General features: G+C 42.7%; 2 protein-coding genes across 2 annotated transcripts in view; one reads left to right on the forward strand and one right to left on the reverse strand.

Annotated features, from left to right (window-relative positions):
* NDUFA2 (NADH:ubiquinone oxidoreductase subunit A2) lies at positions 1-4,747 on the forward strand. The gene is made up of 3 exons (XM_075274786.1): positions 1-160; positions 1,323-1,429; positions 4,457-4,747. The coding sequence occupies exons 1-3, from the start codon at positions 57-59 to the stop codon at positions 4,546-4,548; spliced, it is 303 nt and encodes a 100-aa protein (XP_075130887.1). The 5' UTR covers positions 1-56; the 3' UTR covers positions 4,549-4,747.
* Positions 4,712-26,931, reverse strand: part of TMCO6 (transmembrane and coiled-coil domains 6) — a 25,747-nt gene continuing 3,527 nt past the window's right edge. The window contains exons 3-14 of the mRNA XM_075274780.1: positions 26,481-26,596; positions 25,322-25,431; positions 23,126-23,309; positions 19,314-19,418; positions 19,144-19,229; positions 17,412-17,528; positions 16,119-16,230; positions 14,432-14,612; positions 13,580-13,674; positions 11,843-12,010; positions 5,829-5,939; positions 4,712-4,817 (exon numbers count right to left, since the gene is read on the reverse strand). Coding sequence (XP_075130881.1) covers positions 4,785-4,817; positions 5,829-5,939; positions 11,843-12,010; positions 13,580-13,674; positions 14,432-14,612; positions 16,119-16,230; positions 17,412-17,528; positions 19,144-19,229; positions 19,314-19,418; positions 23,126-23,309; positions 25,322-25,431; positions 26,481-26,596 — 1,418 coding nt within the window. The 3' untranslated portion in view covers positions 4,712-4,784. The remainder of the gene's footprint in view (positions 4,818-5,828; positions 5,940-11,842; positions 12,011-13,579; positions 13,675-14,431; positions 14,613-16,118; positions 16,231-17,411; positions 17,529-19,143; positions 19,230-19,313; positions 19,419-23,125; positions 23,310-25,321; positions 25,432-26,480; positions 26,597-26,931) is intronic.

Genomic DNA, 26,931 nt, shown 5'->3' on the forward strand with positions numbered 1-26,931 from the left:
ATTACAAGTCTTGCTAGCTGTGATTGGTTGGCGCGATTAGCGTTATTCTAGGAAAGATGGCGGCTACCATAGTGAGAAACATCGGCGCAAAGCTGAGCAGGAATGTGAGAGAGATCAGAATTCACCTGTGCCAGAAGTCAGCGGGCAGCCAGGGGGTCAGGTAAGGGTGAGGGCTGCGGGAGGTGCCATGTGGTGTGCTCAGCCGGAACAGCCTGCTTACTAAGGTCACCTTCCTGCCAATGTCACTATAGACACTAGTGGGTCATTGCTGCAGTGAGCCGAGCTGTTCTCATACTGTGCATTATAAAGGCAGCTTGTGAGGCTTGCTGGGACTTCTAGTCACACATCTCGTCTTCCAGGGCCCCCACAAGGCAGAATCCTCCAGGCCTTTCCAATGAAGGCTGAGTGGTTAGTGCTGAAGCCTGGCAGTGCTGCAGTCCTAGGTTTCTATCCAGACAGTGACAACATCTGCCAGGAGTCTGTATGTTCTCTCTGTGTTTCCGCCAGGTATTCTGGATTCCTCCCACACTCCAAGGGGAATTTAGATTGGGAGTCCTATATGGGTTAGTTATAGAATATCATGGCCCTGTATAAGTAAGCACAATAGATAAAATAATGACATTGTCAGAGTATCAAGGGTTAACCATTAATTCCTTTCAGCCCCAGTGTTAGACAGCAGTATGAAGATGTCACAATAACCCCTTAGATGTCTATAAAGGCAAATTTACCAAAAAAATAGTTTCACGTATATTACTATTGTGAGCCTTATGTGCGCACCTACATGTACAGCAGATGCCAGGACACCATACAAACATGGCGCCCCCTCAGGCGCTGACTTATCAAACAGCTCCTACGTGCTGAGATTGCAGAAGCCGTCCAGTTGATATGGCCGTAGGGATTCTTCTCCAAGCTCCAGGACTGCCATAGTAATGGTGCTATTGAGACCATTCTGTGGCTGGCCACAATAGTAATACTGGGATTTTCAAAATCCTGTACAACCCCTTTAACAGGGCTGTGGAGTCGGTGGCCAAACTCCTCTATTTTTCCACAACCCGACTGACTGTTTCAGAAACAGCTGACAGCCATGGTCAGACAGAAGCAGTAAAGCTCCTCTAATCTAGTAATTGTATTACTGAGAATGTAAATATGCAACAAACTGCATTTTAGTAAACAATCTCAATTATTGTATAATTAACAATCATTTTATTTTTAAGATGCAGTTTTTGCACTTCATTCCATAGTAGGAAAACAAATTTAAAATTTCTGCATGGAACACAGAGTTATAGTAATGGTTTCATGTAATTTTCCTTCTTTTTACCCAGAGATTTCATTGAACAGAACTATGTAACACTGAAGAAGGCTAATCCAGAATTTCCTATCCTGATCAGAGAATGTTCAGAAGTTCAGCCCAAACTGTGGGCAAGATATGGTGAGTATATGGAAGGTAAAGGGCCTACAGTAAGAATGGTGGTAGCACACTGGCCATATCTTCTGTAGTCCAAGATGGGACCCAATAGGTGCTCTGGCAGATGTGGATACCACAACGCTCACTTGCATGCAGATTACAAGTTAATTTTCTCACAGTAAGATTACATTATGGCACTAACAGTCACTGTAAAAGTGAATAAATAAGAATTACATTTAAATCATCCTCAGGGCTCGTTCACATCTGCGCCCGGGTCTCTGTTATACAGGTTTCCGTTTCCTGCCCGAAACCTGCAGGCATTTTTCAAGCCCATTCATTTGAATGGGGTTGAAAAGTGTCGGCCGTGAGCGTTTTATGCTCTCCGTGGCGAAACAGTTTTGTTTTTTTAACCGGACATGCAGGACTTTGTGTCCGGTTTAAAAAAAAAAAAAAAAAACTTTCACCGTGGAGAGCATAAAACGCACACGGTCTGACAGGTTTCCTTCTTATGCCGGCAGAAGACGGAGACCTGAGTACGGAGACCGAACTGGTGTGAACACAGCGTCACCTTTGCATTTCGAAATAAACTATTTAATCAGTATTAAAATATTTTCACATAAAAGCTACATTACATTGAAAAAAAAAATGTAACTAAATATAAAAGTTATCGCTGTCAAAATGTCAATGCAAAGTAATTCTTCAGAATAAATTTTCTCTTGAAAGTAGTAAAGCATAAAACCAAAATTTGCTATTGTTGTAATTTGGCTGACCAGCAGAATAAATGCTATAATGTAGTTGTATTTAATACTGTAAAAAATTACCCAAAATGCAGTGATAGCTTTTTTTTTTTTTTTTCTATTTCCACCCCTAAAATAGTTTTGCCATTTTGCAATCCATTATATGGTAAAACTATTCCAAAATACAACTTTTTCCACATGAAGTTAAGGCTTTTGAAAGGCGACAACAAAAATAATACTGGCTGTTAGGTATATAGGTATATATAGGTTTCTAACTCCTTTATGAAAGCAATGTTGTCCTTAGGATAGGCCATTAATTGATCATCGGCAAGAGCCCGACTCCCAGGATCCGATCAGTTGTTTGAGGAGATTGTGATGAGCATTGGTGCTTTCACTACTTACCTAGCACTGGACGGCTATATATCTTTGTCCTTGTTATTACAGCTCAGTCCATTCACTTGAATGAGACTGACCTGCCAACAGGCCATTTGACCAATGAGTGGATCTGCCACTTCAAACAGCTGATGGGATCATAGGTGTTGAACACCCACTGATCTTCAACTGATGACCTATCCTAATGATATGTAATTAAAAAGTCTTGGGGAAATCCATTTTTAGGGCTAGTTCACATGGGGGCAATGAGGCAGATTTTGACAGCAGATTTCGCCTCAAAATCTGCCTCAATACAATGGTGGTCTATGAAAACTGCTAGCAGAAAAAAGCGATATGACCTTTCTTCAGGTGGATTCTGCCTGGGGAAAGCAATAGAAGTGAATGGGAGGTGAAAAACGCCTATCATATTATTATTTTTTTTTACTATTTTTTTTAAACCTAGCGGGGTTTTTTTTTGGTTTTTTTTTTTTACAGTTCATTCACTTTATGGGAGGGGAAATTGTTTTGTTTTTTCAGGACCAAAATAAGCCAGGCGGTTTTTACTTGTGAACTAGCCCTAAGCGAATGTATCACCACCCCCCCCACACACTTCTATGTCACTATCTATATTTTAGGAAAGGTATTATATCCTACAATTTTCATTCTGGCCACCTAACGTAATATAGATTATGCTGATTGTAAACGGAGTAATAAAGATAAATTCCCTTGTTTCATTTATTTTTTCCTTTCTCTATATGAATTAAATCCATGGCAAAGTCTGCTTCAGGCCAGGGCCCCATGTAGCGGAAACGCTGTGGGAAAAATCGTGGGATTTTACAATCAAGGCAAAGTGTATGGGATTTTAGGAAATCCCATGCCCATTTCATGGTTAAAACTGTGATGCGAACACTCCACGATTTCCAAAATCACCGCAGTTTTGGAAATAGTAGCATGTTAATCATACCTACAGAAAAGCTGGCGGTTTCTCCATAGGTATAGTTGAAACAGAAAGTCCGCAGAGGAAAGCTCTGCAGGAAGAACCACAATGCATTGCCACCGCGGTTTTTACTGCAACGCTTTTTTACTGCAGGACACCCCGTGGGCCGTAGCCTCAAGCAGTAGTCAGTAGCAGTGTACAGAGAGAGGAAGGGGAGAAAGACAGCTCCTGGAGGCAGAAAGATAACTTTAGGCTAAGGTCCCACATTGCAGAAATGCAGCTTTATTTTTTTTTATTTTGCGTTTTTTTTTGAGCCAAAGGCTACAAATGGAAAACGAAATATTTTTACTTTGCAACAGAGCAGGAGTGACTTCAGGTGAACTATCCAGTCCTGATGTATGAGAAATTAATACATGCTGTGGACCATCTCATCATGTCTCTCTCTCCCTTCCTCCTCCCCTTAGATCTCATTGTAAATTGATCTGTCTGTGTACAGTCAGAGATTACTGAATGCAGAGACAAGAGGAAGAAAATGGTGATTAAAGAACAATGCCTAAATCAGTAAAGTACAATACTTAGTTAATACTGAAATTCACGATACTATTAAGGCAGATGTCAGGATTTAAACATGGTGCACACTGAGCTGGGGCAATAGCCACTGATCTCTGCAGGTTTACACAGCAGACCCAGTTCCTGCGATGAGTTTACAATCATCCTTTCCCCCCCAGATCACATGCTCTATGCTGTTGCCGTAACCCCCATAGAGAAGAATGGCAGATATGGAAACTGCGTACCAAATCTTTACCGTTTCAGCTTAGCTCAGTTGTGCTACACTGTTTGCAAATTTCCCATTTTCCTATATGGGAGTTACAAGAACCGCATAGAGCAGCACTACACTTGCCGTAGGAGTTGGAATGGGGAGTAATTATTTCTATCTGTTGAGGTAAGAATACCCCTTTAGGGCTTAAGTGATTGATTGTAATTCCTATAAATACTTCATTTTAGATTTTGGAAAAGAAGTGAGCATCCCCCTTCATAATCAGTCAGCCGACCAAGTAGCCAGAGCCCTGGAATCTGTTGTGAACAGCAAACCATGAAGCTTATTCACACAGCTCATCTGAAGGAAACAAGTGCGTCTGCCTTCATGGGAACTGAAGCAGGAGAGGAAATTAACGCCTATGTGACTGTGCTTTATGTAAGAAAGGAATCCAGCAGTCTACAAAGTTGAACATAACTTTATTACAAAAATACGATCCATTATTATGTGATCTGAATAAAAAGTGTCTGAAAACTGCACCGTGCAGAGACTCTGCTTCTCCATCTGCTCTTTATTTCATGGGAGAAGTCCTCCGTTTCCATCTTCTATCTGAAAGGAAATTTGAAAGTTAGTTTGCAAACTTTGTTAAATAAAATACAAATTTCTGTTATGGAGAAGATCATTGGTAAGATGGTAGTTATTTCATGAGGTCTCTGACCCTAAAGGAGGGGGATGTGAGATGCAGGGTGGAGAGTGTGTGTCAGTAACCTAGAGGGAATGTTATACTGGGGGCAGATGGGGGGGGGGGACATTAAACTGGGGGAGAGGGGGACAGATGAAATGGCAGGGATGGATGGAGGGAGCAGATAAAGGGGGTTATTAAACTGGTAGAGAAATGGAGGGGGACATGAAACTAAAACTTAGCCGGGGACGCCCTTCTGCCCAGCAACGCCTATCGCGCTGTACTGTGGAGTGGGGAGGAACGCCCCCTCCTCTCCTGATAATACTCGTCTATGGACGAGCTGTGTGAGCAGAGGGAGGGGGCGTTCCTCTCCGCTCACACAGTACAGCGTGATAGGCGCTGCTGGGCAGCAGGGCATCTCTGGCTAAGTGTCAGAAACGCCCTTCTGACTGTAAAGCGCTACGGTACCGGGACCGATAGCACTTTACCCGGGGCACAGATTGGGAAAGCCGACAGTGCGCTGAATTCAGCGCACTGTCAGCTTTCCAGCAGTATATAGAACTGCATGTGCCCGATCTGATGAAAGGTCCTCTTTAATTGTTGCTTCCAGCTGCCCGAGTTTAATGTCCCCCTCTATTTTCCACCAGTTTAAACTGGAGCACTAGGAGAGGGACTTAATACTGTGGGGCAGTTGGAAGGGAACATTATAACGTGGGGGGGCATATAATGTATGGGTGACTGTAGGAGGATTATACTTTGTGGGGGCACATGAAAAGATGATTGAGAATGGGTGGAGTCAACATAGAAGTGGGTGGAGCTAAATTTGCCATGGCGCGCATGGCCCTCTAGAATAGTTTCAATTTCTTATGTGGCCCCATGGGAAAATTAATTGTCCACCCCTGCTTTAGAGCAATGAATGGATGTAAATAAATTCCCACCTTTGGCTTACAGTAATGCTGGATTGTTTCCAGTCGCTGCTGAACCTCAGGGTGATCCTTATGAATTTCTGGAACTTGTAATACACAATGCACAAGGATGTCTCTTTCAGCCTAAGAAAAACAATTATGTATTACATCATTGTCAAAAAGTACTATAAAAAAAAATAAAAAATTCGACTGTATTCCTAAGTCTCTGCTAACAGTATTATGGAAGGACAAATGGACCCTGTGCGGGATCAGGCATAATGCCTACAAGTCACTCGCTTTGTTGTTGTATACTCCCACTGCATAATATGACACGTAATATAACATGCTACAATCATATTACATTTGGTACTCTTGCTATTCCTCTCTGAGTCTCTGAAGCTACCATCATGGGGATCAACAAAGAGCTGGCGACCAGAATCAGACAAACACCAGGCATCACCCTGGCACAACACCCCTCCATAGATAAGCGTCACCTATATGATGACAAACACCTCAATAAACATGGCGTCAGCCTCCTAGCGAAGGAATTCAAAGACTTAGTGCTCAACAGAGCCCCCGGGCCTAGACAACAAACAAAACAAAGAGTCATGGAAATAATACCAGACAACCGCCAATATCCAAGACAAAACCCCCCAAAGAGGTCACCTATCAAGAAAAAGCCAACCAGAGCAACCCAGAGCACCGACATAGAGACAATAAAGAGAATAGAGCATGCGGTCACTACAATGGCCACAACAGCAATACACATAAACCAATACCTGGCCACACTGCAACCAACCAAGAACCCAGCCCGTCCTCTGCAGGACAGCTCATTACAAGGTTTACACACTGAAGATGAAATCACTAACTATCAGTAGTTGGAACATACAAGGGATGAACGCCTCAGCCTTTGGATCTAAACCAAAAGATCCAGACTTCATAGACAGACTAAAAAACATAGACATTCAAATCCTCCTAGAGACATGGACCCGGGCAGATGACGAGTCCCTAACACCCATGGGCTACAAGGAACTCTCAGTGCCCGCCCAGAAAAATAAGACCACCAAACATGGCCGCCACTCAGGAGGCATACTAATATGGTACAAGGAGGAGCTCAAAGAACACGTAAAAGCTACCAAACGTGGAACCAATCACATATGGATAAAAATAAGCAGCTCCATCCTCAGCGGCCAGCAGGACATCTATCTCTGTGCAGTATATATGCCCCCACCAGGGTCCCCCTACCACCACCCCGACACTTACGAGGTCCTACAAAGGGAAGCTGTCCACTTCCAACCCAAAGGCAGAGTACTAATATGCGGAGACCTGAATGCAAGGACAGGCACAGAGTTAGACTACCTGCCCCCTGACGACAACCCACATATGCACGGTAGTGAGATCCACCACCCAGAACCCACACAGACAAGAAGAAACAGCCAAGACAAAATTGTGAACAAGAGTGGGAGACAACTGCTGAACATGTGCCGAAGCCTAGGACTGTACATAATAAACGGACGTACCACAGGCGATCCCAGAGGACGCTTCACACTAAACTCTCAAGTGGGCAACAGCGTGGTGGACTATGCCATTACAGACGCAGACCTGTCAGACATTGAAGACTTCACAATCGCACCTGACTCCCATCTATCAGACCACAACCAGATCCTACTATACATGAGAACCATGAACAAAACACCCGCACATGAGCCCCAACAGTCCGGCCTCTACAACCTACCAAGACACTTCAAATGGGCCAACCACCAGGCCATAGAATATACCAACGCAATCAACCGACCCGAAATCAAGACACTGCTCACAAACTTCCATACAAACACAGCCAGACCAACAGGGAATCACTAGAGCTGTGAAGGATCTCAAGTACATCCTACTGACCACCGCAGAACTAGCAGGCCTGAAACGAACCAAACCAATAAGACAAACCAACAAACAGTCCCACAAATGGTTCGACTGCAGAGCACTACGCCATACCCTAAGAACAGCCTCCAACCAAAAACACAGGGACCCCAACAACAAGGAGGTGAGGGAAGCCTACAACAATCTATGCAAGCAATACAAGGGCACCCTCAGAGAGAAGAAACAGAGATACCTCTCCCACAAAATAGAGCAACTAGAGTACTCCCTCCAGGACAGCTCATTCTGGGAGACCTGGCACCACATGGGCACAAAGCCCAAGAAAAACTCTCCACATCCAAAATGGCAATATCTGGCTCAACTACTTCAGAGGTCTCTACAAAAACATCCCAGAAGAAGACCTAACTCCAGAACAGCAACAGATAATCACCAAACTGAGGGACATGGAGAAAGTCATCAAAGACTTCCAGAACCCTCTGGACTCGCCAATCACTATAAAAGATATACAGGAAAGAATTGCCCTGCTGAAAGGCAAAAAGGCCAGCAGCCCTGACAGCATCCTACCAGAGATGATCAAATACAGCCCTCCAGCAATACACGCGGCACTGGCAAAGCTATTCACCCTCGTGCTCAATGCTGGACACTTCCCCGAAGACTGGAACAAAGGGCTCATAACCCCCATCTACAAGAATGGGGACCAATATGACCCCAACAACTACAGAGGGATCTGCGTCAGCAGCACGCTGGGGAAACTGTTCAACAGCATCATCAATAACAGAATCCTCACCTTCCTCACACAACACGGGGTCCTCAGCAAGAGCCAAGCAGGGTTCATGCCAAACCACCGCACCACAGACCATATCTACACCCTGCACAGCCTCATCAAGACGAACGTCCACAACACCAGAAGAGGCAAGATATTCGCCTGCTTCGTGGACTTTAAGAAGGCGTTTGATTCAGTATGGCACCCAGGCCTACTTCTAAAACTCCTAGAGAGTGGAATAGGAGGAAGAACGTACGACGTCATCAAGAGCTCTTACTCCAGAAACCAGTGCAGTGTGAAGGTGAATGGGAAAAGGACCGCATACTTCCAACAGGCCCGAGGGGTCAGACAAGGCTGTAGCCTGAGCCCAACGCTCTTCAACATCTACATCAATGAACTGGCTACAGCCCTGGAGACCTCACCAATCCCAGGCCTCACCCTGAACAATCGAGAGGTGAAGTTCCTGCTGTATGCCGATGACCTCCTACTCCTGGCCCCCACCGAGAAAGACCTCCAAGAAAGCCTGTCAGTGCTGGAAAAATTCAGCACCACATGGGCCCTACCCATCAACCAGAAGAAGACCAAAATCATGGTATTTCAGAAGAAGGGCCAAAATAAAGCCTCCACCACCCCACAATTCACACTGAATGGCTCCACACTGGAGAAAACCAACAGCTACACCTACCTGGGGCTGGAGCTCAGCCAATCAGGAAGCTTCAAAGCAGCAATAGAAACCCTGAAAGCAAAAGCCTGCAGAACCTTCTACGCCATCAGAAGACAACTGTACCACCTCAAACCACCGGTGAGGGTCTGGCTGAAGATATTTGACGCTGTCATCTCCCCGATCCTTCTCTATGGCAGCGAGGTTTGGGGCCCAGCCACCTACCCAGACCAGTTAAAGTGGGATTCCAGCCCAACAGAGAACTTCCACCTGGAGTTCTGCAAATACCTGCTCCATGTCCATCGCAACACCACCAACATAGCCTGCAGGGCAGAGCTAGGCAGACTCCCCCTATGGCTCACCATACAGAAGAGGGCGCTAGCTTTCCAGGCACACATCCAGGGGAGCAAGCCCGACTCCTACCACCACCAAGCATGGCCAAGCCACCTGAGCAAACCAGACACTCACCACCCAAACAGCAGCCAACCACCAAACCAAAAACACCAACAGATGATAACCAAGGCCGAAATAAAGGCGACCACAGAGGCAAACAGAGAGCGGTACATTGAAGAATGGAGAAACCAAATAAATAACTCCAAGAAACTCACCGTGTACCAATCCCTACAAAGGGACTACACCATGGCCACCTACCTGGAGAGAATACGCCACCCCAAGCACAGACAGACCCTGAGCCGGTACAGACTGAGCGCCCACAACCTAGAGATAGAGACGGGGCGATACAGGCAGACGTACAAGCCACGGGAGAACAGACTGTGCCAGCACTGTGACCAGGGGGCCCTAGAAGACGAGACCCACTTCCTGCTACACTGCACCAAATACTCAGCTGTGAGGGCCGTCTACTACCAAAGACTCTCTGCCCACATCCCAGACTTCATATCTGCAGACGAGAAGAGGAAACTCTACATCCTACTTGGAGAAGAAGAGGCCACTGTGGAGATCGCTGCCCAATACGTGTCCAGCTGTCACCAAACAAGAGGAAGATGAGACTCCACGGACTGTTATATTTATCCCAATACACCCGCCCCACCCCCACCTCCAACCCCCCCATATAGCAGTCACCAACGAAGAGGAAGATGAGACTCCATGGACTGTTATATTTATCCCAATACACCCGCCCCGCCCCACCCCCACCTCCCCATATAGCAGTCACCAACGAAGAGGAAGATGAGACTCCACGGACTGTTATACCCCAAACCAACCGCCCCGCCCCCAACCCCCCCCATATAGCAGTCACCAACGAAGAGGAAGATGAGACTCCATGGACTGTTATAACCCAAACCCCCCCCCCCATACCCACCACCCACCCAACCCCCCCCCCCCCCCCCCCCGCCCACTTTACTAGCTTTGGCAATGCCAAATACCTATTCGGACGTGCCAATAAAGCATTTTTTGATTTGATTTGAGTCAAAACGTTTGATTGAGACTCATTCTGTTTCAGCGGTTTGTGGTCCTCAAGAACTGAAAGCCACGTTGCTCATGGCTCTATTTTTCGGTAACAGATGGGAGTCTAGTTTGGAGGTTCTCTCATCATGTCCCATAGCTATTAAGCAGGTAAACCCATTTAGAAGGAGGCTATCTGGTCCAAAATTCCTCCTCAAACAATAATAGTGTATTGTAGGATCTTTTAATAAAATCAGAAACGTATCAAACTAACAAGGCAATGTAAAGATAGTCATCTTGTTATGGCTACACAACATGAAAGTGCAGCTAGGATGAAACAAGTATCACTGAGTACTGAAGATATATTGCCTTCATAGTTATAACAGATTCACAGACTAAAATTATAGAAGACCCCGATATAGCTTCTAAAACTTCAGTATTTTATATTGAATGAATAAAATAAATAAGTGGTCACAATAGAAGATGTCACACTTCACTATAGTCAGGAAGGCCGTATGTGGCACTTTCTAAATAAAAGCCCAAACATGTCACTATGGTATTTTATGGTCCTCGGAAGAGGGAAATAAAAGGGAAAATGATCCTATCAATGTTGATGTCATATCCCTCAAACCAAAATGTCTGACTCCCTATACCATAAAGATATGTCAAGAACCATTACAAATGTGGCAATAGAGAATGTGTCTTCACCTGTACAATAATGAGCCTTCAGACACACAAGCACCTATCCTGAGGATACTGGCCTATTACCACACCAGGAATCAGTGTCTAAGTACATCCCTACACAGGTCCAACACTAACCACAAAGCAATGGAACTACATAAACTGTCCATATAGCTGTGAAATAAACCTCCCTACGCGTTTCTTCTCATAGAGAATCATCAGGGGCTAATACAAACAGATACTTCCAACAGCATGAATTGCCCACAATCTGATAAACGAAAATAGTGGCCACCATCAGAGCGGTCACGCTACACTATTTTCGCTTCACCAGCTTCAAGAAGGCCCTGAAGACTCATCTATTCCAGAAGGCCTACAACCTCCAATAACACTACTGCCAACACACCACCATCTGAACTGTCTCCCCCCTCACCTACTGTCTCTATCCCTCTTCCCTCATAGATTGTAAGCCCTCGCGGGCAGGGCCCTCTACCCCACTGTGCCAGTCAGTCATTGTTAGTATATGTGTTTTGGAATTAATATAATAATGTACAGCACCATGGAATTAATATAATAATGTACAGCACCATGGAATTAATGGTGCTATATACATAAACAACAATAATAATGTATACATGAATATACAAATGCTTTATAAAATGACCTATGTACCTCTGGACAGTAACGAAAGAAGATGTTCAGCAAGTCCAAGCAGCGTATTGTCACAAGCACATCTTCACTGCCAAGCAAGCGAGTGACACTGGACAGGATGTCTTTTTCTTGAAGACGCTGACAGTAAGCAGGCCCAAAGTCTGCTATGTTACATAACACAGTGATGACCTGCAGGCATTATAAAGTTTAATATGTTTGAAGAAAAAGAATAAGATCTTGGTCTCCCAAAGAATAAACAGATGACACTGCCCCAATGAATAGTCACTTATTTATCAGAATGTTAAAGGACTGAGTTGTCTTGCAGAGTTGCACATTCCCTTTGTTCCTCCCTACTATACAGTCTATTGGTCAGGGTGAACAGTGCCATAGATCCTGACCAGGATGGTAACACGAATAGTGGAATACAGTTTGTAATAAAATGGGCAACATGGTGGCTAGTACCGTTGCCTTGCAGTATTGGGGTCTTGGTTTTGAATCCAACTAAGTGTCACAGTTGCATGGAGTTTGCATGTTCTCCCCATGGTTTGGGTTTACTCTGGTTTTCTTCCACACCGATCAAGAATTTAGATTGTGAGCCCTACAGTAAGTCATGGCAATGTCTGTGAAGAGCTAAAGAATAAGACTGCACAATACAAGTAAGAGAAATAAATAAAAATAAAATGTCGTAAATGACATGGTGGATGTAATCCATGGTGGCTCATAAAATAGTACAGGCCATTTGGTTGTTTCATAGATATAGATGTCTTTTTAGGAAAGCTGAATGACAACATGGTCATCAGAAATCATCTTAAGACTATTTCACTCTTGACGTTAAAGGAGTTGAGCCAAGTTTACAATTTATTCTCTAGCCACAGGATGGGGGGGGCAGTTGAGATAGGTGGAGGGAACCCCAACCAATCACTGGTAAGCCCACTGATCAAGTGAATAGGGATCCACCGCACCAGGGCCATTTTAATAGATTAATTTCCTCTTAACTACCCCACATAAGGCCCCATGCTTATTGAACACCAATATTATAGAAAAAAAAAAAAAAGGAATACTTGTGTAACCCTGCTCCCATGGACTCTGGGCTCTGGCTATAGCTTGGAGCTCCCAGCGCTTCACCGTCGCAGACTGATAATGGAGCACAGAACTGATAGCTTCATGCTCCACTATTGTATTCAACCTCTGTCTGTGTCCTAAGGATACAGATAGAGTTGAAGTCACCGGCTGCCTCCCAGAACAGGGTGAGAACATCCGAAATGTGGGACTGTCCCACTCCATCTAGGGTGGATGAGGGGGCTCCGCTACCATAGGATCCTTCCCTAATTGTAGACAAAGTCTGAGAAAGTGAGGGATGTCACTGAAGCAATGGGAAGAGGAGCTGGGCAGCAGTTAGGAGCAGTTATCCAGGGCAGAGACTGAAGAAGACCCTAAAGTCCTTTTCAACTAATTTGCATAAGAATAAAACCCTAATTTTCAAGAAACTGGAGCTGCAATGCAGAATAAGAGAGTAATTTTTGGAGAGAGTAAAAGCCACCGTACAAGGTACTAGCATTAGTTTGATACCGATTTTCCTACTGACAGACTATCCTTAAATGTGATTCGCCCCTCTAGAGTAGACACTCTCACTCCTAAGAACATTTACTGTACCTATTTGGGTATTTGCACCTATGGCTGTGACACCTGCAGTCAATAACTAGGAAGGACGTCCACATACTTCTGAGCATACAGGGCTTCTGTCTGTAGAAGGCTTACCAGCACAATAACATCCTTAGAATGACTGAAGAGCTGCAACAGAACAGGCATCAAGTGTAAGTGCAGCACTGCAGAACATACAACAGGATCATCCGCTAGAAGGAAAAAATAACAGAGAAAGTTAAATTCATATTAATTTACCACAAATGGCTTACATTCATATACAAATTATTTACATTGCATTACATTTATATATAATTATTTGTAATTATATTAGACACAATTTATCATTTACTTTAGGGATCACCTTACACGGTGAATGAAGAACTTATAGAGGTCTGTACAGTGCATTCATAAATACACTATATTATAAAAATGTTCCAAAAATACGACCCATAAAAAAAATATATATATGCCTAATAAAAGAAAGCAGCATCTTTATCCGATAAGATTTATTCAAAAGTTTCTCATTATCATCTATACTATTGATTTGCAAAGTTTGTTAAAACCACAGACCTCAGAGCCTACTGTTCTCACCTCTCCCATCCATTCCACCCCCAGTTTCATTACTTAGCCCCAGATCACCATCTACAATATCTTCCCCTCATATAGTCTCGTGTCTACTGTTGCATCATAAGATCATTTTCCTAAAATAAAGATAAACTAAATATTCTATAAGGTCATCACATGCTGGGCAGCCATTAGTACATAGAGGATGCCACACCACTTTCCACCGTCCATGAACGGCATATCGATACTACTGGTCTATATATGTAATTGCATCATATACACAAACTAGGGATATCAGGAGGACCATTAAATAAGCCCCTCCCCCACACACACATAGGAACGCTGCAGTGCAATCCATAAATGTCAATCATATTTCATTTGCATCCTTGTCATCTATCTTACCTGTGAGGTTATTAAGGGTCCACAGACACTCTTTTACCATGAATGCATGTTCTTTCTGGAATTGCTGCATAAGAACAAACAACGCCACAAGCAGTCTGCCATCTTGAATCTGAATTTTGTTCCCCAAAGAATCAACTTCTACTAGAACATTTCCCAGGCAACGCACTATGGGACAAATCAGCTGTATTGTGAGAAGAACAGATTTTAATATTTAAATTTTATATACTTAGAATTAGAGATGAGCGAACACTGTTCGGATCAGCCGTTCCGAACAGCACGCTCCCATAGAAATGAATGGAAGCACCTGGCAGGCGACCGTTCGCGGGCAAAGTGTACGTGCCAGGTGCTTCCATTCATTTCTATGGGAGCGTGCTGTTCGGAACGGCTGATTCGCTCATCTCTACTTAGAATATATTAAAAAAAGATTGTCCTGTTATGGACACTTTATCCCTATCCACCGGACAGGAGATAAGTGTCCAATTGTTGGCGTTCCCCGGTGATTAGAAGGACAAGGGACTGAAAGTCCCCCTAAAACTTCCTTGTGAATGCAGCGACAGTGCATTTGCTTGACCAGCACTCCATTCACTTCTATAGATGTCTGTAATCTCTGGCAGTACTGCATCCCATAGAAGTGAATGGACGCTGGTCAAGCGAATGCACTGGTCCTCCATTCACAAGGAAGTTTTAAGGTGACTTTCGGTCAACCAAGGCATCAAGCCCCCAATGATTGGACACTTATCTCCTATTAACAGGATGGGAGATAAGTGTCTATAATGGGACAATATCACAGGTAATGATCTTAAGTATGACTTTAAGTTTAGATTATGACTTAAAGTTTAGACTTTAGATTAGCTTTATTATTACGATATACTGGTTTAGCCTCTGTTCACATTTATAGTTGAGTCTGTCTGAAGTATACATTGGGAATATTTCCAAAGACATCTGAAAGAAGGACCTGACATGTGCCACTTGGTAGGCATAAAGGCAGCATACCATACCTATAAACGTATTTCTATTGACACAGTCATATAAGGGCTTATTGTTTTTTTTTTCTTTTTTGCTGTCCACAAACGGACTTGAACTTGGGTTCGCTCGATTCCCTGTACAATATATGGCCCTTTAAGAAGGGAATGAAAAGAAGGCTAAAATGAACTATATCCTTAACCCTTTTGTGCTCTGTATCATACTATTACATTGCACTGTGCATATAGTTCATAGTTAGTGCTGTAATAGTAAAGCACATGGATACAGCAGGCAATGAGCTGCGCCTGCACGATCACTGCTGGGTTTCAGCTGTATAATACAGTCAGGACCAGGACTAGCTGCCGGAGAAGGAAAGTGCTCCGACTCTGGCAGATCAACCTCTCAGATGCAGTGATCAATGTCAACCACGGTATCTAGGTGTCTGGAACAGGGAGTACTTAACCATTCCGGGGGTATAATATACATAAAAAAAGTATTGCAGTATATTGTACATGTGTATTACAAGCCCTCATACGATCATGCCGACAGAAATAAGTTGAACAGGTTAAGTGTCAATTATACATATCTGAACATTCAGAGGGGGATGAGCACCGCTTCCTATTGCAGGAGAGTGAAATTCTAGTCTATTTTTTATTCTGCAGGTGTCTTTCATTTCTGGCAGATAGAAACCTTTAATATTTAGGCCATCACTTAATGCACTCACCAGTTCAATGCCTGGGATTGATGTTCTGGTAACCACATCAGCAAACTTAATGAGCAAATCCATCAGTTTGGATAAAACACCTTGAGAGATCAGTAAAATATTATTCACCTGGCTAAAAAAAAAAAAAAAAGAGGAAAAAAAAGCGAAAAAAATTTTTTGTGGTCACAGAAGAAATAAAGAATGAAGTGATATGAAGTAATAAGATTAAGGTGAAATTTGTAACAAAGTACAATACATAAGCAAGTGAAGAGGGTTTTACAGCTCCATATGCTGCAGGAAAAATTGTGTGGATTTGTGTTAATGCTTTGTTCTGCCAAGGATTTATGCTGGGTGCCATGTTGCACAAACTATATATGGCTGAAAACTTGTCCACGAGTCGTGGGCAAAGTTTTTAAATGATTAAAAATAAATAAATCAGTACTTGCCTCTCCTTTTTCCCAATGATAGCTCTCTGACAGTCGTCCCGATCTCTGTTTAGAAACAGACAGCATGTGAACACTGGAGGCAATCAATGGCCGCAGTAGTCACGTGCCATACTACTGCCATTGTGGCTTATCTGCAGCTGTTACATGCTGTCCACTTGTTAACAGAGATCGGGACGACTGTCAGAGAGCTATCAGACTGGCTCTGGATCGCTGGAGAAAAAAAGTGGGTTAATTTTCATTTTTTATCTTAGGGTTTTTGTTCTGGCTCGCACATATATATATATATATATATATATATATATATATATATATATATATATATATATATATATATAAATATAATTTGGACAATCCCTTAATTGTTTGGTGGTATTGATGCACTTATTATATAAGGATATTGGATTTATGGTCCCTGAAGTTAAGTTTACACTAGCACCAGACTCCCCATTGTTGGAGATCTGGGCCACTAAAGCACGGAGCTTGGAAGTCCACATTGCCTATAATGGTGTTGGCGGTTTTGAAAGTGAAAGCAGTGGAATATAAAGTCCTGCACAGAAGACTTTTTTTCTGTCGCTTTTCAGCCATCTCTGTCATGGAGTCTCCAAAGGAGACTGATGCAGATGTGAACCCAGTCTTAATTTTGCATCTTAATTTTTGATTATATTATGCAAATTAAATGATTAAATTGGAAAGATATGAATGTGGCAGTGCAAGGTTCAAAAAGCCAGGTTCACACATAAGAAGATTTGGGGAGATGTAATATTACTGGCACACTGTATGGTGTACCACTGTAACCCCAAGAAAGCAAATCATACCTGGTGTTGTTTTCTTACACTTTTTTGTTAGAAAGCGGTTAAGTTGGACTTACCTGCTCACAATATAATGCAGACACCAAGCAAATTCAACCATCATTCCAAAGCCCTCTTCTAAACTACAAAATAGCAGCCGAAGAATATCCTGTATGAGTCCAGACTGGAGGACAACTCTGCAGAATGAAAGACAATGACACAATTGTGACTTTCCATAGAATCAGTCTAGTACCTTATTATAATCACACCCAAACCACTAGTATTTATATGTTATTTTGTGGGGTTGAACTGCTGCATCTTTCTTCTGCATTATTACTGTCCTAAGGATTCTAGGGTAGCGTCTTTCCTTACACTTTAATTAGGGTTCATTCACATCCATTTACATGAATGTACCCTTAGACTTTAGAGATGTGCAGTTCTCCCCATTTGTCTGGCATGATAAGGGCTTTCCAGGCTATAGGTAATTTTCGATAGATATCCTCAGTATCCAGATGTTGGGGTTCCAAGCAACTGGCACCAACCAGCTGTTCCAGGAATCCTGTGGCACAAATGGTTGTGCTAGTGTACTACAGCTCACTACCTTTTCATTTAAAGAGGACCTTTCAATAGCTCCAACAAGTCCAACTCTTTACATCAATTAATAGGTTCTGCTCCTCTGATATTGGCACAGAAGGAATTTCTTTCCCTAGCCCCCACCAGTCCCAAGCATTTAGGCTCTGAACTGTCGGCAGGACGGCGTTAGGCAGAAGCATACAAGGGGTTGTGATTCTGAGCTTTGACACTGGCTGTCTCTGATTGGAGCTCTGACTCACGCCCCCTGCCTGACACCGCCACTCTGTCGTTACAGCGCTGGAACAGCACATCAAGCATCAAAACTAACTGCTCCTGTTGCTCAGGAACAGTGGGGACTAGAGGAAAAATTCTAACTACACAGGAATCAGTGGAGTGGCGTCTATTAAGTGATGCTAAGAACTTGAATTGGTGGAGGTGGGCAAAGATCCTCTTTAAATCACTGAAACCTTTTTTACATCATATACAGGTTTTAAAATGTATCCTCATATGAAAGTTGTGTTCTTTCCCATCCATACATGTGTCAGATTGGCAATTTTAAAGACAAAAGGGGGACTTCTATCAACCACTCAAGTGGTGTGCCAGTCTCTCTCCTGGCGCATCGTGTGCTATATTCATCTCTGTGAAGCCCCAACCACTTTCCTCTAAAACGTAAAGGAGTATTCCCATAACTCTTGTTCTGCAGCCTGAAGGCTCGGTACTCTCTTCACTTCCTGGATTTCTCGCACATTGGTGGGCGGGGTTTCACTTGCTCTGCTATCTGCTAAGATCCACAGTATGACGCGGATGTGGAAACTGATGTAGCAGAACTGGATTTGAGTCAGGTTGCATTACATACAGAGGTAACGGACTCCTTATCTCAGCCCTTATCAGCCAAATTCAATTAAACTGGCTGATAAGTGGAAAAGCTGAAGATAGACAGCACAGTAATCCCGGAGCTCTCACCTCCCCCTCCCCTATATGAGGAGCTCCGTTGCTTGTCAGCCCCTCCCTCCCCCCCCCTGAGAGAAGGCAGCTATGTCACTTGACAAATGAGCGGATAACCCCAAGGGCCAGTGTCAACAATGAAGTGAATAAATTAAGATAGCGGCCAAACAAAGCAGTTTTGATAAAGCAATGTATTTAGGAAAAGTCTTATATCCACATAAACTAGCAGTATAGATAGGATCCTTGTTATGGGACAACCCCTTTAACATGAAATCTCACTTAGGTTTCACTTACGGAACTATTTTTTCAGGGGCTTCTTTTGCTTGAAGAAGTTGAGAAAGTGCATAGCCAGTGGCTTCTAATACAGTCATGTGAGGGGACTGCAAAGGAACATACTTCAGCTAGTTAAAGCATATATTTTACAACATAGCTGAAATCTAAACTGCTTGTTGTATATTGTTTACCTGGATGCACAGTGCAAAAGCAGGAATAATACCCTGCAGAAGTAACTGGTTCCTTGCTGCTTCACTTTCCACTATCAGGTTGCCCAGTGTATACAAGCACAGCTCCTACAAATACAAGGAAAGAATTAGGAATCTGGCTTTATCAGGCTTCAGTGTAGGCTGAAATAAATTGTACTCACCATAAAATCCTTTTCTCATTCTATTCCTTGGGGCACACAGCACCATGGGTATAAACCATGTCACTAGGAGGTAGCCACTAAATGATAAGATGTCGGCTTCACCTCTGGGCTATACCCTCCCCACAAGCCACTATGGTAGCCAGTTTGAGAACACAAATAAACAAGAAAAAACAACACAGAACATGGAACCAACAACCACCAACATATCCTCAACCCAAAAACAACTTGGGGCAGAAACAACAAGAAAGAAAGGTGGAAATTACACAGCCATGCCAGCAGCCTAGTGCACAGCCGAGTACAGAACCTCACGACCAAGCTGGCATCAGCAGAGGCCACAGAATGGATCTGGTAGGATTTGTAAAAGTGTGGACAGAAACCCAGATGGTAGCCTAGCAGACCTGGGCAACGGAAGCCTGAAGGCAAACAGCCCAGGAGACTTCGCCAAGTTATGGCTCATTCCACAAGCTTGGTTGATCTTGTGGAATGAGCCATAATTTGGAGAAGGAGAAACACCCGCATCGTGCTTACCTCCTAGGAAAATTAGTATAAAACTGGCTAGTATAGAGTCTGTGGAGAGGGTATAGCCCAGAGGCGGAGCCATCATCTTTTGGTATTCCTAGTGTCAGCCTGGTAGTGGCTAGGCCTATATTATGGTGCTGCGTCCCCCAATGATTTAAACGAGAAATATAAACTTATGATATGAGAAAACTGCATTGCACTGTCGGACTGATCTAAAATTAATGGAATATCCTATAGCAGTTTTCCAAGCTAAAATTATTGATAACCTATCCTAAGCATTGGTCATCATATCAGATCAGTATTAGCTTCCCCAGGGATCGGCGTTCTCAGCAGCTGACGCACAAAGAAGACCCATCATCAATATTCTTACGCTAGAAAACCCATTGAATGACAAACTAGCAAATAAAATAAAAAAAGTGCCAAATTTAAAAAGAATGCAATGTAAGGCTTCCCTATTGACAGAAAATAAACTCTAAGGCTTCCATAAGCAGGTCTAGATTTCCAGATTTGTTTTTAGTCTTTATAACTCATATATTCCTTAGATGTCCATCCATATCTATACCTGTTTCCGCAAGTATTGCATGCTCGAAAATTTGCTATTTTTTTACACCAGAAAATTTGTACAAAACCTTCAATAAATCCCTCAATGCTCCATTCCTTAACAATAATAAATCATTTAATAACATCAGAATTTAGATCCACTGTCTAATGCATGAGGGGATATCGTCACTCCATAAGGAGAGAACCACCATTTAGGTGTGTGGAGTCTTATTAAGCCATAAGCGCTCCACTGCAAAGGAACATGGGAAGAATATGCAAATCTGACTTCCATGATGTAATTAGGATGCCAGTGCCTCAAGTATGCACACCAATAGAGGGCGCTGACTGAGAATGTGCAAGTCTATCTTCCATGATGTAATTAGGAAGACAGAGTCTCAGTCAAACACACCTATAGAGAGCGCTCCCCTTAACATCATGCCGACCTTCCCATGTTCCTTTGCACAGTGGAGCACCTTAATGGTGGTTCTCTCCTTATGGAGTGACTATATCCCCTCAACCCTATCTAAGCCCCTCACCTCTGCCAGATCAGTCCTCTCTACGCCAAGCTGATGAGATGCAAATACATCGAAACAGCTGTCCTTGGCTGAGAAGACTGTATCTGGTCTAATCCCAACATCATTGCAAACAAAGGCCTCTGAGAAGGTCAGCATGATGTTAAAGGGAGCGCCCTCTATAGGTGTGTTTGACTGAAACTCTGTCTTCCTAATTACATCATGGAAGACAGACTTGCACATTCTCAGTCAGCGCCCTCTATTGGTGTGCATACTTGAGGCACTGGCTTCCTAATTACATCATGGAAGTCAGATTTGCATATTCTTCCCATGTCTAATGCATGTCAGTTTCTAAGATTTGAGAAAACCATGGCTGTGCTTTCCTGCTTGGACACATAAATAAAAAAAATACCTTTTTTGGCTGAAGCCCCATGTAGTGGAAATGCAGCTTTTATTGTTGCAGATTTTGTTGTGGTTTTTTGAGCCAGAGCCAGGAGTGGATTGAGCCGAAGGGAGTATAAGAACTTCCTATAGATTTCTGATTCCTTTTTGTAACCATTCCTGGCTTTGGCTCAAAAAAACTGCAGCAAAATCTGCAACAAAAAAGCTGCGTTACCACAACGTGTTTTATTAAAAATAAAACAGTTGTGAAATCAATTTTGATACAGTATGAGCCCCTTATTTTATATAAAGACTCCCTGAGCTCAATTTACTAAGGCTTGTGTGCCTTTTTTCTTCTTATTCTGCACTTTTTTTCTCTGTTTTACTCTCTGTGTGTCAGACTTATCTATCTGTTGTGCCTATTTTTATGACACAAGGTTAGTCACTTTGCTTTTCTGATAGGGATAGTGGACATGGTTTATCTGTTCTGCTATAGCCTCTTCCAGTACATTGTGTGGCAGCAACTATCAGATTCTCTACTGCACACAATGTGAACAATCCACCCTTACCATTCCATATGTCATTGTGCTGCGACACCCTGCATCTTGTGAAGTACGCTGAAAGTAAGTAATCAATATATCTTTGATCGGCATGCTGCACCTTAGAAATATCACATTTCTTTGCATTGGAAAAACCTAAGGGCTAGTTCACACAGGGCAAGAGGGGGCGGATTTTGGCGCTGAATCCACGTCATAATCCGCCCGCTCACCATAGAAGTCTATGTAGATAGACCGCTAACTCTGGAGTGGGAAGCCGTGACTGTCAGAAGCCGCGACAGTCGTGGCAGGCACATTTTGGCCCTACTCTGAAGCGGCTTCCTGTGTCAGAATCAGGACCAAAATACGCCATACCGCGCCCCGTGTGAACAGGGTCTAAGTGTCAAGATGTGCTGAATCAGTGCTATTTATTGTAAGGATTCTCTCTATTAAAGATAGCTTACATGGGTAAATGGGTGCTGGGATTAAGACTGGAGTAGTATGATGAGGGTTGCGGACTAATTCTATTATTACAGCACAGGGTACAGCAAGAAACCATCCAACCAGGTCTTATAATAGGTTTTGTTCTAAGATTTTATGCCGCAAAGTAGGATTGTGGCACTATACATACATGGTCCTAGCTGCAAGGGGCCATGGAGAGTAAAACACAGGCAGCGTTTCTTATCTGTGGTGGACTCGGATAACACGGCAGATCCCAAGTTTTGAATTTGTGCAACCATAAAAGATAGTGGAGGGGTACAGTGGAAATAGTTGGGCACCAGCAGTTCCAAGTTGGTGGAAGGCCTGGACATAGGAGTGCCCCTACCAATCATGGAAGGTGCAGCAATCGGTTAGATTTACCTAACTGTGTTGTATACTATTGTAAGAGTGGCTAGTGCCACATTATTCCACAACATGCATTGCCTTTGTTATGTATTTTAGAATAATGGGAGGTTATCACGGCCACTCCTTATCATATTTACATAATTTTGTGACTGCAGCATTTCTACAACACAAAGTGTGAACACAGACTAAGTGTTAGGCAGGGCTCTGAAGTATTCCTATGCCACATTTATACAATACAAGGATTAATCATATATCGAACTTCAATTTATCAAAGTAAAAAAAATTAAATTATTCCTTACTGTGAACTCAGAGCTGCTCACTGATAAATATGTGAGAAGATACGATGTAGCTGGTAGGCAGGCTTTACAAACAGCTGGATCACTTGAGTTGGAGAGTTCGTGCAAACATCTTAAAGCTTCCATCTGAATATTGGCAAATTGACAAGTGAATAATCCAATCAGAATCCGCATGCTACCCTCTGCCCTGGGGAGTCATGAATGAATAACATTATTACTAACAACAATACTAAAATACAAGATTTCTTATCAGAGAAGCAATGGCTGTCAAAGTTGTACATACACATACAAGGATAGCAGGCAATCATTGTGTGTGTACTTTTTTTAAAACTTTCTTACCCCCCCCTTTCTCACTATTGTAATCTGGAATATTCAATTTCTGGCTAATTGCCATTATTTTTGAATCACTTTTGAATTTTTTCAGACTGATTTTATTGGTCTGATTATTTAAGTATGAAGAGTAACATGTATATGAGCGATTATTGTGATCCTTGTAGTCTAAATCCTCTTATCGGTGTCCTATGTGCTTGTTTGGGATGATAATACTATCAATATGAATTGACTCCTTTTGATTTGTGTGATGTCTCGGTTTTGGGAGTTGCAGTTCTCTTTCTGGTCCGTAGAAATGGCTTGTGGAGCTTGAGGTTTTCCTTCTGGTCCACTTTTATTGTAGAACAGAGTTCCTATTCTCTTTTGGGTCCACTCATTGGCTGCGGTTTTCATTCAGGTCCGCTTTTGTTGGCTGTGAGTATAGTTGGGATGCCGGCTCTCTTTTGAGTCCTCACTCCAAGACTCGAGGCATTACATAAAGTTTAGAAGGAGATAGTTCTCCTTCAGGTCCGTCTCCTATTCAGTAAGCCATCTAGTGCTGGACACTGTAAGAATAACCGATGCCAGTTTTCTTTCAGGTCTGACATGGAGGAAGGCGGGATTTATCTCCGTGGGCGTGGTTAGAGACACCAGTTTTTTCTATTGGGGGTCTCTTTTTGCATCCTTTGAGTTTGAAAAACAATTGGTGCTTGAGTTTAAAAACGTATAATGTATATAAATCCCGACTCTATGGTTGTTAGCACATACAAGGCTTGAAGAAGCGCTAACACAGCACAAAATGGCCGCTGCCAGGCCTATTTTTGCGCAATCACTCTCTCCCTTGTTCACTGATCTTACCATAATATGGAATAAAGGACTAACAAAGATAAAGATGCCCGGGTGATTGCCCCCCTATTTATTTTCTCTTTATTGTTATTGTTATTATATGTATCTATTGGAACGCAGAGCACTGCCAAAAGGACTTTTTTTTTTTTTTTTTTTTAAAGGGGCTCTATCACTAGGGAAAGTCATTTTTAACTAATCACATCCTTGCATAGCCTTTAGAAAGGCTATTCCACACCTACCTTTAGTATATAGATTGCCTCCGTGGTTTCTGAATAAGTCTGTTTTTATTCATATGCTAATTAGACTGGTGCACGATACATTGTGCACTCCTCTCCTATTGTTTCCTATGGGAGACTGCTGCTGCTGATGATGATGACTCAGCTTCCTGTTTGCTTCACACACATAGGAGATAATAGGAGAGAGGAGGCTGCTGGGAACTTCCTGTGCTGGCTGGAGGCTCATTAGCATATGAATAAAAACCGACTTATTCAGAAACCACTGAGACAATTTACATACTAAAGGTAGGTGTGGAATAGCCTTTCTAAAGCCTATGCAAGCATGTGATTAGTTAAAAATGACTTTTCCCAGTGATAGAGCCCCTTTAAATGTAGATTGTAAGCCCCGTATAGGGAGCACAATGTACTTTTTTTTTCCCTATCACTATGTCTTTGTAGAATGGGAGGAAATCCACACAAACACAGGGAGAACATACAAACTCCTTGCAGATGTTGTTCCTGGCGGGATTCGAACCCAGGACTCCACCACTGCAAGGCTGCAGTACTAACCACTGAGCCACCGTATTGCCCCCAAAAGGGCTATTTTTGACATATGCCTTACTCCTAGTTTCTACTTTGTTATTGCTTTTTTTATAACACATTTTTGAATAGGTCTTAGTAGTGCCACTTTTTCTTTTTCTTGTCTTATATTGATATAGAGAATATATTAAAGAATTTTAGAACTTTTCATTATACAAATACATTTATTTGCTGAAAATGGACAACCCCTTTAAGAAATATATAGGTCAAAAATTAAACAATGCAATACCTGAGAAACATGAGCTGCACATCTTTATTCCGAAGACTTTGACGAAGAGTAATAAGTGACTTTATCTTGTCAGCTGAACCATGGTGAACGTCCTTAACAAGTTGTAAAACCTTAAGAAATAAAGGCTAGAGCTGAACACAGGCAAATGTACTGTAAATACTAAAATTCAATTAGGTTGAATCTCAGTAACGACATGCACAATGTAGAAGACATACATGGCAAACAGTCTGCATGAACAGAAGTAATGTAAAGGGGTTTAATTATATTGGTTTTCCAAAGATAAGTGATCTTAAAAGCAACAACCCCTTCCAATTGTACCTGCGCAGCAACACTCTTGGTTACGCACAATGTAGACAAATATAGTTGGAATATTGTTAGAATTGCTGCTGTTCATGAGAATAGCTTAATGTTTGAGGCCTCACGTTGCAGAAACGCAGCTTTTTTTTTTTTTTAGTTGCAGATTTTGATGTGTTTTTTTTTTTTTTTTTTTTTTTTTTAGCTCAAACCAAGAATGGCTATAAAACAACTGGGAAATATATAGGAAGCTCTTAGGGTATGTTCACATGGCAGAAAATAGATTCCGCGTGTGAACACACCGTGTGGCTAGCCGCGCCAGAACGTAGTGCACCGGCATCCTGTCACAGCATTCCGTTCCAGATTAGGCCCAAATGAATGAGCCTTATCGGGAGGGAGTCTCGCACCGCAGACGCCGCGGCTGAGTCAGCTGCAGAATCCGCAGCAAGACAGGTCATCTAGCTTCTTTTTTCCCCTACTAACTGGCAGAAAAAAGAAGAAAACAGCTCCCATTGAAGTCAATGGGAGCCGTTCTGGCAAGCGGATTTTGAGGCGGATTCTGCGTCAAAATCCGCTGCCAAAAATCTGTGTGAATATACCCTTATATTTCTATCTTCTACCTAATCCACTCCTGGCTTTGGCTCAAAAGACCACAACAAAATCTGCAAAAAAAAAAGCAGCGTTTCCACAACGTGGAGCCTCAGCCTACGGGACACCTGTACATTCATTTGTATGATCCAAGAGCTTTACTGCATGAGCAGAAACAGTAAAGGATTGGTGGAGGCCAGGAGGTGTAACCTCTAACGTCACTTACTTTATTAGTACAACCCGCTATACATTACTTATACATAATATGCTTACAAACCTGCTGCTCGGATAATGGAAGCTGCACATTTTCTTCCAGGGTTTCCTCATCATCAGTGAGATCTCGCAATAGTCTCTTGCTGATAAGTTGCTGTTCCCTTCTTGCTTTTCTCAGAGCTAAACAGAAATATTTATCATATAATAATCATTAATATGATCACTACAACATGTTATGTTAGGTTCACACCTGCGCTTGGGTTTCCATTCTTTGGGTCCTTTTGGGGACTCAAAAAACTGAAACCCAATCTGCTTAAAAAGCGGTTACCTGTGGAAACGTGCAAACTGTAATGCGGTTTGCTGGGTTTCCGCCCGAAAAATGTGGAGAGAAAATTCCTGCTTACTTTTCTATCTGCATTTCTCAAGCAGAATTGGGGAGATATCCCCAAACAGAAACCGAGCACTAGTGTGAACCCAGCCTTATGCACGTTGGTGAGAAGTATTTATTCTATGTG

The sequence above is a fragment of the Leptodactylus fuscus genome, chromosome 5, assembly GCF_031893055.1.
Source record: "Leptodactylus fuscus isolate aLepFus1 chromosome 5, aLepFus1.hap2, whole genome shotgun sequence".
NCBI classification, from domain to species: Eukaryota; Metazoa; Chordata; class Amphibia; order Anura; family Leptodactylidae; genus Leptodactylus; species Leptodactylus fuscus.